General features: G+C 48.3%; 1 protein-coding gene and 1 pseudogene across 1 annotated transcript; one reads left to right on the top strand and one right to left on the bottom strand.

Moving 5' to 3' along the window:
• Positions 1-238: 238 nt before the first annotated feature.
• LOC144890687 (uncharacterized) lies at positions 239-7,408 on the bottom strand. Its single transcript, XM_078772027.1, has 2 exons — positions 5,376-7,408; positions 239-867 (listed from the first exon to the last, which is right to left on the bottom strand). Exons 1-2 carry the CDS (start codon positions 6,235-6,237, stop codon positions 767-769), a joined length of 963 nt encoding a protein of 320 aa, XP_078628153.1. The 5' UTR covers positions 6,238-7,408; the 3' UTR covers positions 239-766.
• Positions 7,409-8,285: 877 nt separating this feature from the next.
• On the top strand, positions 8,286-10,186 carry LOC144890829 (protein FAM200C-like; annotated as a pseudogene).
• Positions 10,187-12,366: the final 2,180 nt, after the last annotated feature.

Here is a 12,366-nt window from a genome sequence, read left to right as displayed (position 1 = left end):
CGTAACCGTCAGGCTATGGATGTACAAAAATGAATATTTTGTGGGAAGGAACATATAGTGCCTTCAGAAAGTATTGTTATAGATCGCGGTTAGATGTTATAGACCGAGCGGTGGTGTAAGACCGCGACCTAACAAAACTCACCCGATTCACCCAAACTTTGGCCGTATCGCACCCCAGCTGCTCAATGAGGGAAAAGACGAAAACGACGCAATGCAAAGAGGAAAACGAAGGCAAAAAAAGGTTTGGAAATACGACTGAATTTATTGACTATTTACACACAAGCAAAAAGAAAGCAGTCACGTTTATTTACAAGCACATAAGACGCAGGTGACACAGGGAAAATACTAGCTTATACAGACTTAATTAACCCAGGACAGAACAAACAAAAGACACTGACTCACGCGGGGAATTGCAGGAGGTGGATGGCTGGAGGTGAACGCTTGGTGGAGCCAACGCGGAGCTTGGTGGAGCTGAACGCTTGGTGGAGCCAACGCGGAGCTTGGTGGAGCTGAACGCTTGGTGGAGCCAACGCGGAGCTTGGTGGAGCTGAACGCTTGGTGGAGCTGAACGCTTGGTGGAGCCAACGCGGAGCTTGGGGGATTGGTGTGACGGGTTCTCTCTCCTTCCTTAGTCCCACCCAGTCCAACAACTTCCTCTCTTGCTTCAGGACTCTTTCTCTCTCTTTCTTGGTCCCTCACTCTTTACCACCGACTCCTCACCGCAACCAACGCAACCACTTGACCACCACCTCTACTGACTGACTCTTCACCACTCTGCACTTGACGACCGACTCCCAACCAACTCAGACCAACTCAAAGTCCAACTCCAGGCCTTTCTGTCTTCTGCTCTCCTCTGTAAAAACGCATCTCCTCCTGGACACGCCCTTGCCTTGGGTTATATAGGCCCCCGCCCCTCAACCTTTGCGACCCTCCCCGATCGCTCTTCCTCCGCCCTCTCTAGCCGAACCCCTGGCTCATGGTTGGTCGAGTGGGGCGGGCTCACTCCTCCCCTCTATGACGAGGTGGAGACACGCCTTTCTTCCCCGACTCGAGCCTCGTGGTCAATGGCGGATGAAGGGAAAAAACCGACCAAAATGCGGAAGGCGCTTCGAATTGCAATTGACGGAAAGGGGGGAATGGAAGGGAATCTATCTCTTTCACTGGTGCAATGGAGTATTTCAATTAATGGAAGACACAGCCTTACGCTAATACACAGAATAAGAGATAACTATCAACAGGTATATTCTATTACTTGGCTGACGTGTATGCTTGTGGACTATGGGACGCCCTTTTGGTCTTTACACAGCTCCGGAGGCAGGAGGCACAGAATAAACAATAATCACAACAATACAGCACACAATCAAAAAAAATATACAGTCCTCATATCCACAACACTGCACCCTCCTCCTCTTAGGCACGTCCCGGGCCTACAACTTTTATTTAGTGTGACACGTAGGTGTAGTTCCCTCTACTTTTAACCTGACCCTGAGTGCGACAGTTTTAAAACATATATAAATGTGTCCCGCTGCTCCATTGCACCCTGCCTAACAGACTTACGCCCACAGTTAACCGAATTGCGGAATGGTCTTCAAACTAAACACTGACGGTGGGGAGCATTATTTACACTGACGCTATTTTTATTTACAAAACTAACCCAGGACCTGTAATTGTTCTTTCTGGGGGGGAGACAGTCTGCTCTGCATCGACGCACCATGAACGCACCCAATAACGCACCAATACACACCCACGCACCAATCGGTGCAGTCACCATAGTTCATCAGTGTTCCATAAAAATAAACCAACAACCCCTAACCCTGCAGGTGATCTCTTGCTCTTCGGCTCCCTCTGCTTGTTATTTTTATTTGTCTTCCAGATGTTGTCATTCTCTTTTGCTTTGCTTACTGGCGGCCTATTTGCAATAAAGTGTGCCCAATGTGCCCTTCTTTATTTTCTTTTATTTATAGCCCACAGGGCCGACTAGTGTGGTTCACCTGTGGGGCATCGGTGCCCTGTGGCCAAGGTCCGCCAGCAAGATTTCAGGCCCTCATGGCCGGTTCCAGCAGAGGGGCCATGCCCCAACCCATGGGGTCCATAAGTGGTGCTCGGCCACAGGCATGTGGTCCATAATGTGGTGCATCGATGCAGACAGCTGGTTCTGGGAATTTCGGGCGCACAATGGCCGACCCACGCACGCTCCCCTCGGCGCCCAACGGCGCACAGGTCATGTGGGAGACAAAAGGGGAAAGACAATTGAGCGAGGGGTAAGGTCACAAGGGTACACGTCAAAAAGGCAATGCAAGGCGAAATGCGTACGGAGGGCGAAGTGAGAAAGCTCGTCCCTACCGTACGTCACCCCCCTGTTACCTAGCCCACCCTTGCCCTTACCCCATATGTACAAAACCTACACATTACCAAATTCGTCACTACTGTCACGTCTCCCCATATTTCCTCTATACCAAATTCGTCACCACAATCCCTCTATCCAAAATTTGCCATCACCAAATTCATCATCAGTCCTCATAAGGAGGCAGAGATGGAACATCAAAGCACAATGTCACACCCACGTCATGATGCGTCTCACAATCCAAAACATTTGCATCAAAAATAATTAAACATGGCATGGTGCGGAGTACCTGTCACCTCAGGTGAGTGGATGCAGATGGTGCGAGGAGATCCTTCATCCTAACTATCCTCTAAATGATTTTAACACACTTTACACTACCCGGGGTCTTTCTCTGGCCAAACCATTGGCCCTCTTACACTATGGGTTCTAATAACCAATTCCCATTGGCCAAACTGTGGTGCTTCTCAATTTGGGGTCTCACTCCCCCGATTCATCTCCCGGTGCTCTAGCACAATTTCTGGGCTGCGACGTGTACCTCTCCCAACAGGTCTACCCACCTGCACACCTCCACCACTGTAGTTGCCACCCGAGCTTACCTAGCTCCTTACCCTAACCTAACTAACTGGGGACAGCCCTTCTCCTGGCTCTGTCACCCCATGGTGCCCTCTGTCACTGGGCTACCCGGGTCCGTCCTCCGGATCCTCGGGCCCCATCCACAACAACTACTACCGGCTCCCAGAGCCCACCTGCGGCCTCACCTGGCCGACATCCTTACAGTGGTGGAGTGCCCAAACCAACTACACACACTAACAGGCTACACGCCCAGCCATTTCCACAACACCAACGCACCCATCCACATACCATTCTGTCACCCGCACCACAGATGCCAATATCCAACCACAATTTACCTATACCCTCTACCTAACACTTGCACTACCCGCCCCGGGTATCCGTGATGGGGGTCCACTCTTCCCCCATTCACACCTTCGCACCATCCACTCCACTCCACAATTTCCACTATACTCACTCCACGACCATCCATTCCAATACTCCATACCATTTATTCCATACACCTGTCTTTCATTCACCTGTCGTTGCACACCTGTGCAATCCTACCTGGTGCCACCTGCACCCTCCTCCTCTTCCTGGACCATTTGGTCAACACAACACGCAATCACCACTACTTCCTCATACACTGCTCCATTCACCTGTCAGTTGCACACCTGTGCAATCACACCTGTTCCATTCTCACCTGTCCAATCCTCACACACACGGCATCATCTCAGCTAACTACTCCCCTCTGAAACTTGCGCTTCCCAGTCGTCCCTTTAAATTATTGCGCTCCCACGTCATTATAATCCACACTAAGCTACCTGCGTCCCCACTACAGGTATCAGTCACTAACTACCCTTATCGTCACCTAATGTCATCTTCTAGAGCCCTATCAATATAACCTAACCCACCCGGGCTAGTTTTCACTGCCATACACCCCATAATCTATTGCTCCTTTGCCCCCACCTGTGAGGGATGGTGGATTTGCCATCCCACCACATCGGGGGTCTCTCACTACCCATTTTCGCTCGTCCAAATCCAACAATTCAAAGATTTTCCATTTACTGCCAATTCTATTCACTTTTCTAAATTTCGTTTTAAATCACTATCACTATCACCATCACCCGTCTACTTATTACATCCTCTCGGTGCGCAATTTCCTTCGAAAGCTCGGCTTCGTACAGCCGAGCCATGAACGCGGGTTCTTTTGTGCCAGCGGCTGGATACGTCCCGCATTCGTGGCAGGGATGGGGGCTTACCCGGGCCGAGATCCCACGCACCACCTCGGCGTGGAGCCATCCAATGTCCCGATCTCGACCTGCCGGCACGTCTCAATAGAAAGTGGTCGCCATGACGACCCTTCCTATCGGGCGGCCCGCTCCGTCTAGTGGAGCCCGGACGCGGCCGATCCACGCGAGGCCCAGCGTGGATCGCGCACGGCAGTTCTTTCGAAACCATGAACACACCGTGGTTCGGATCCCCGCTGGTTCTCGCGGCACGCGAAGCCCGGCACGCACCGAGGGCCCGAGTCGGCTATAAGTCGTTCTAACCTTTAACCCGGTTATCGTCGACGCCTCACCTGGATGCTTACAAGCATACGCTACCCCTTTCGTGCTCATACATGCAGCCGTTTCCATGCTCTTGGTCGTACCTTCTCTAACACACCTCGGTACACTCATTCCGCTCACCGACTTGGTCACACACCTGACCACCGAACACCTTGGCACACATTCGTTGGTTGCACACCTCACCAACACACCTCTTCGCGCCCCCTCCTCGGTCACTTCCTCTGTGACAATCACAGGTGTGCTCTCATTCGCACACCCAACCACGTGCCTCACCACCAACTCAAATGTGCCTTCCCACACACGCTCTACCATTCCAGGTGTGCATCCTTCCATTCCAGGTGTACATCCTCGGTCACCTGTCACAACCAACTCACGCTCCGTTTCACTCTCACTACTCTCACCTCCACTCTTGACAACGCACTCTTTCCTCATGCACCCGTCCGTTACACACCTTTCTCGCGCACACCCTCCCGTTACATCCTCTGTAACACTCACCACAGGCGTACACTTCCTCGTTACATCCTCTGTAACACTCACCACAGGTGTACACTCTCTCGTTACTTCCTCCGTAACACTCACCACAGGTGTACACTCTCTCGTTACTTCCTCCGTAACACTCACCACAGGTGTACACTCTCTCGTTACTTCCTCCGTAACACTCACCACAGACGTACACTTTCTCGTTACATCCTCTGTAACACTCACCACAGGTGTACACTCTCTCGTTACTTCCTCCATAACACTCACCACAGGTGTACACTCTCTCGTTACTTCCTCCGTAACACTCACCACACCGCGCTTCCATGTACCCCCTCGCACACGCGCTTCGACCGGCTCACTCCTGACGGCACACTCACTCCTCGGCGTGCACTTTTTCCTCACACACCCCATGGTCGGACATTCTCGCACACCTCTTTTTTCGCACACCTGTCCTGTCACACACTTCACCAACGGCCTTTCACGAACACCCGGATCCAAACCAATCCCCAAGCCGACTGAAGCTTTCCTCACATCATATACATTGCCACTCACCTCCGTACCTTGTCTCCGCACCTCCTTTGCCACCTGCAAACTTTTTATTTGGTTAGTGAGCATCTCATCATGATTTGAACACAGACTTTGTACATTATCCATTTCTCCCTGCAATTCCCGGGCTACCTCCGTCATCTCTTCAATTTCAATGCCCACTTCCGCTTTTTCTGTACTCACCTCGACGACCGTTGGCTTTAATAAAATTCCCTCTACCTCATCGGTCGCCGGCTTTTCCAAGCCCCGGGTCGCGATTTCTACCCCCGTCATTGTACCCGTGCTTTCCTCCGCTTCGCTCAACCAGCGCTTTTCGACTCGCGTTACATCCTCGTGCACCCCTGGGACCCTTTCGCCCAACTTGCGGTCTCTGTCCCTCTGCTCCCTTTCCTCCCTATCGGCCCTCATTCCGTTCGTTATTTCTTCAATTTGGTTTCCCAATCGCTCACTGTTAGCCCTCCTTTCGTTCGTTATTGCTTCCATTTCATTACTCAATTTCTCCCCGTTTATTCTCAGCATCTCGGCGAATTGCGCCATGAAGGCTTGCATTTGGACCACCGTTGGTAGTACAAAGGGTGCGGCCGCAGCTGCCCCCTCAACCACGTGCGCGAGGCCGCCATTTTGTGCACCTGATACACCCTCAACCACACCTTCTTTACTCTCCTCCACCATTTTTTTTCCTAAGTCCTGGGTCGATTCTACCCCGTCTATCTCTCCCACCGGCATCCCGTCGCCTTGAACAGCCATGGCGCGATTTCAAAATTCGGGTTTTGCTTTACACAAAACAAATTTCGGCAGCTCGTAATTTTGACCAAAATTTTTTTTTTTTCCTCTATTCGTTTTTTTTTAAAAATTTGGTCGGGCCTCGAATCCCACTCCCAGACACCAATTGTTATAGATCGCGGTTAGATGTTATAGACCGAGCGGTGGTGTAAGACCGCGACCTAACAAAACTCACCCGATTCACCCAGACTTTGGCCGTATCGCACCCCAGCTGCTCAATGAGGGAAAAGACGAAAACGACGCAATGCAAAGAGGAAAACGAAGGCAAAGAAAGGTTTGGAAATACGACTGAATTTATTGACTATTTACACACAAGCAAAAAGAAAGCAGTCACGTTTATTTACAAGCACATAAGACGCAGGTGACACAGGGAAAATACTAGCTTATACAGACTTAATTAACCCAGGACAGAACAAACAAAAGACACTGACTCACGCGGGGAATTGCAGGAGGTGGATGGCTGGAGGTGAACGCTTGGTGGAGCCAACGCGGAGCTTGGTGGAGCTGAACGCTTGGTGGAGCCAACGCGGAGCTTGGTGGAGCTGAACGCTTGGTGGAGCCAACGCGGAGCTTGGTGGAGCTGAACGCTTGGTGGAGCTGAACGCTTGGTGGAGCCAACGCGGAGCTTGGGGGATTGGTGTGACGGGTTCTCTCTCCTTCCTTAGTCCCACCCAGTCCAACAACTTCCTCTCTTGCTTCAGGACTCTTTCTCTCTCTTTCTTGGTCCCTCACTCTTTACCACCGACTCCTCACCGCAACCAACGCAACCACTTGACCACCACCTCTACTGACTGACTCTTCACCACTCTGCACTTGACGACCGACTCCCAACCAACTCAGACCAACTCAAAGTCCAACTCCAGGCCTTTCTGTCTTCTGCTCTCCTCTGTAAAAACGCATCTCCTCCTGGACACGCCCTTGCCTTGGGTTATATAGGCCCCCGCCCCTCAACCTTTGCGACCCTCCCCGATCGCTCTTCCTCCGCCCTCTCTAGCCGAACCCCTGGCTCATGGTTGGTCGAGTGGGGCGGGCTCACTCCTCCCCTCTATGACGAGGTGGAGACACGCCTTTCTTCCCCGACTCGAGCCTCGTGGTCAATGGCGGATGAAGGGAAAAAACCGACCAAAATGCGGAAGGCGCTTCGAATTGCAATTGACGGAAAGGGGGGAATGGAAGGGAATCTATCTCTTTCACTGGTGCAATGGAGTATTTCAATTAATGGAAGACACAGCCTTACGCTAATACACAGAATAAGAGATAACTATCAACAGGTATATTCTATTACTTGGCTGACGTGTATGCTTGTGGACTATGGGACGCCCTTTTGGTCTTTACACAGCTCCGGTGGCAGGAGGCACAGAATAAACAATAATCACAACAATACAGCACACAATCAAAAAAAATATACAGTCCTCATATCCACAACAGTATTCACACCCCTTGACTTTTCACATTTTGTTGTGTCACAGCCTGAAATAAAAAACTAAGTTTTTACTAGTTTGATTTTTTTTGTCACTGATCTACACATAAATACCCCATTAATGTCAAAGTGGAAATTTTTATTTTTATACAAAATAATAAGCTGAAATGTCTTAAGTAAATAAGTATTGAACTCCTTTGCTATGACACTCCAAATTCAGCTCAGGTGTATCCAATTTCCTTTGATCATCCTTGAGATGTCTCTACAACTTAATTGCTGTCCACCTGTGGCCAATCCAATTGATTGGACATGATTTAGAAAGAAACACACCTTTCTATATGAGATCCCACAATTGACAGTGCACGTCAGAGCAAAAACTCTACTATCAAGTCCAAGGAACTGTCCGTAGAACTCCGGGATAGAATTGTGAGGAGGAATAGATCTGGGGAAGAATATAACACAATTTCTAGAGTGTTGAAAGTTCCCAAGAGCACAGTAAGCTCTATTATTAGGAAATGAAAGGAATCTGGAACTTCTCAGACTTCCTAGAGCAGTGGTTCCCAAACTGCGGGGCACGACCCCCAAAGGGGTCATGAACCTTTTTCTGGGGGTCATGGAGGGTCCAAGATTTTGAGGAAATTTTTTATGATATCTAGGGATTTTTGTTCGTTTTTTGATATTTAGGTTTTGTCGTACGACTATTTTCGTTCCTAATGCTTGATATTTTGTTTTGCAGATGTCGAAGAAACGCACATACAACGGGAGTTTTCTCAACTTTGACTTCTCATCTATCGTGAACAATGGCGTGCAGTTGCCACAGTGCGTCATCTGCAAGAAGACACTTGCTAACGAGAGCCTGAAGCCCTTCAAGCTGAAGGAGCACCTCGCCAAGGTTCATCCGGAACTTGCCAGCAAGGATTTGGCCTACTTCAAAATCAAAGAACACCAGCTCAAGCGGTCGAGATTGGATCATGGAACAGGAGTTCTCTTTCAACACAGCAAGATCGTCGAGGCCTCGTACAAGATCTCCCTTCTTATCGTGAAGCAGAAGAAGCCACACACGATTGGAGAGACGCTCGTTAAACCTTGCATGGTAGAGGCTGCTCGTCTTGTCCTCGATCAGAACTGTGTCAACAAGCTTAATCAGATAAGTCTCTCGGACAACACAGTTAAGCAGCGCATCGATGACATGTCCCAGGACATCAAACTTCAGGTGATGGAGAAAATCCGACTCTCTCCCTTCTTCGCCATCCAACTTGATGAGTCCACAGACGTCGCACAGCTTCCACAGCTTTTGGTTTTTGCTCGGTTCATCTCGGAAAATCAGGTGGAGGAGGAGTTCCACTTCTGCAGCCCACTGATAACTACAAAGGCTGAAGATGTCATGAACATGGTGTCCAACTTCTTCCAAGAGGAAAAGCTCTCGTGGGCAAAGTTGGTTGGTGTCTGCACGGACGGAGCTCCCAGCATGCTCGGCTCCAAGTCAGGATTTGTGACTCTGGTCAAGAAGAAGAACCCGGATGTCATTACAACACACTGCCTGATCCACCGTGAGGCTCTTGCCTCCAAGACGCTCCCTGCTGCTCTCAAAGTCACCTTGGAAACTGTGATCCGCATCGTCAACCATATCAAAGGAGGGGCACTCAACACCAGGCTGTTTCGTCAGTTGTGCCAAGACGGATTCTGCCCACCAAGACCTCCTCTTCTACACATCTGTTCGTTGGCTGTCAAAGGGCAATGTTCTCGCCCGTGTATTTGAGCTCTTTGATGAATTGCAGGTATTTCTGGCAGCTCAAGGGAAGAAGACGGAGCAGTTGTTAACGGACATTCGAGAGCCGTTTAAGTGTAGTCTTGCCTACTTGGCAGACGTGTTCGAAGCTTTGAATGGACTCAACCGGCAACTACAGGGCCCAGATACCACCATCTTAATGCACACCGATGCCATCAAGGCTTTCCTCGACAAGCTAGCTCTTTGGGAGAGGAAAGTCGAGGGGAAATGTAGCTTCCTTCCAACGTCTGACTGAGGTCGTCGGTGAAGAACCACTTGCAGAGGAGCTGCAACAAGAGATCAAGGAACACTTGTCAAGCCTCCAAGAAGAGTTCAGACACTATTTTCATGAGATTGATGCAAATGAGAATGTACAGCTGAAACTTGCCCGCAATCCTTTCCGATGCACTGTGGACGATCTTCCTGATGGCATACAAGAGGAATTCTTGGAGCTCATCAACAACACCGCAGCCAAAGAGGAGTTCCAGGAACAACAACAGTTCAGCAGCTCTAATTGCTGGGCCAAAATGCTTTCCGCTTTCCCCAACACCAGCGAATTCGCCCTGAAGGTTCTCATTCCTTTCTCATCGACTTACCTCTGTGAAAGTGGTTTCTCGACTCTCCTGGTAATCAAATCAAACGCCCGAAACAGGTTGGATGCTGAAGCAGACATGCGATGTGCCTTGAGCCACACAGACCTGCGTATTGATTTGCTTGTATCATAAAGCAAATACATCCTTCTCATTAAAATACATGATTAAATCAATCCTTGTTAATAAACATTAATAATTTTTTTTTGTTGTTATTGCTCTCTCTGCTGTGATTAATCTTTAAAATGTATCTGCGCCATTGGAAATTAGTACATTTTCAGAAGGCTTATAAAGGTGGGGGTCATGGTAGGTTTGGTACTACTGAAAGGGGTCACGTACTAGAAAAGTTTGGGAACCCCTGTCCTAGAGCTATCCATCGAAACAAAATGAGCAACCGGGCAAGAAGGACCTTGGTCAAGGAGGTGATCAGGAACCCAATGACCACTCTGACAGAACTACAGCATTCCTTGGCTGAGAAGTCAGAAAATTCTGGAAGGACAACAGAGATTAAAAAAAAAAAAAAGGCACATGACAACATGCCTGGAGTTTGCAAAAAGGTACATGAAAGACTCAGCGTGAGGCTAAATATTCTGTGGTCTGATTAGACGAGAATTCCCATGGCCTAAATGTAAAGCGCTAAGTCTGGCGGAAAAAGAGCACAGATCATCACCCATATAACACCATCCCTACCGTGAAGCATGGTGGTGGCAGTATCATGCTCTGGGGATGCTTTTCAGTGGCAGGGACTGGGAGACTTGTAAGGATAGAGGGAACAATGAATGGATCCAAATGCATGCAAATCCTTGAGGAGAACCTACTTCAGAGTGCAAAAGACCTTAGACTGTGATGAAGATTTACGTTCCAACAGGAAAATGACCCCAAGCAAACAGCCAAAGCAACACTGGAATGGCTCCAGAACAAGTATGCGAAAGTCTATGAGTGGCCCAGCCAAAGCCCAGACTTGAATCCCATTGAGAATCTGTGGAAAGACTTGAAGATTGCTGTTCACCGACGCTCCCCATCCAACTTGACAGAGTTTGAGCAAATCTCCAAGGAAGAATGGAAGAAACTCCCCAAATACAGGTGTAAAGCTGATACAGACATACATAAAACGACTCAAAGCTGTGATCGCTACCAAAGACGCTTCTATGAAGTATTGACACAGGGGGCTAAATACTTAGGGAAATATCTAATTTACATATTTCATTTTTAAAAGATTTGTAAAAATTTCTAAAAAGAAAATTCCACTGACATTATGAGGTACAATGTGTTGATCAATGACAAAAAAAATGTGAATTTAATCCATTTTAACTTCAGGCTATAATATTACAAAATGTGAAAAAAGTCAAGTTGTGTGAATACTCTGATGGCACTGTAACCTCATTGAGTTCCCGACTACATCAGCTGATAAGAATGTGTGACAAATGGACACAGACCTACAGGACACTGGTTATACTATATCAGCTGATAAGAATGTGCGACAAATGGACACAGACCTACAGGACACTGGTTATACTACATCAGCTGATAAGAATGTGCGACAAATGGAAACAGACCTACAGGACACTGGTTATTCTATATCAGATGATAAGAATGTGTGACAAATGGACACAGACCTACAGGACACTGGTTATACTATATCAGCTGATAAGAATGTGCGACAAATGGACACAGACCTACAGGACACTGGTTATTCTATATCAGCTGATAAGAATGTGTGACAAATGGACACAGACCTAGAGGACACTGTTTATATGATATCAGCTGATAAGAATGTGCGACAAATGGACACAGACCTACAGGACACCACTGGTTATTCCATATCAGCTGATAAGAATGTGCGACAAATGAACACAGACCTACAAGGCACTGGTTATTCTATATCAGCTGATAAGAATGTGTGACAAATGGACACAGACCTAGAGGACACTGGTTATTCTATATCAGCTGATAAGAATGTGCGACAAATGAACACAGACCTACATGGCACTGGTTATTCTATATCAGCTGATAAGAATGTGTGACAAATGGACACAGACCTAGAGGACACTGGTTATACTATATCAGCTGATAAGAATGTGCGACAAATGGACACAGACCTACAGGACACTGGTTATACTATATCAGCTGATAAGAATGTGTGACAAATGGACACAGACCTCCGGCAAAAATGCCTGGAGGACACCTCCCTTAGGGTGGTCCAAAAAACATCGATCTCTCCGATTTTGATGCTCCACTGGATTATTGTTAGAAATGGTCTAAAACATTCACCCACCAAATATTTTCGCTCAATTCCATCTTGAAACTCATACACA

This window comes from Myxine glutinosa, chromosome 2 (genome assembly GCF_964187855.1).
Source record: "Myxine glutinosa chromosome 2, kmMyxGlut1.1, whole genome shotgun sequence".
In the NCBI taxonomy this organism is placed as follows: Eukaryota; Metazoa; Chordata; class Myxini; order Myxiniformes; family Myxinidae; genus Myxine; species Myxine glutinosa.
Note: the sequence above shows the minus strand (reverse complement) of the source record. Positions and strands in the feature narration are given on the sequence as shown.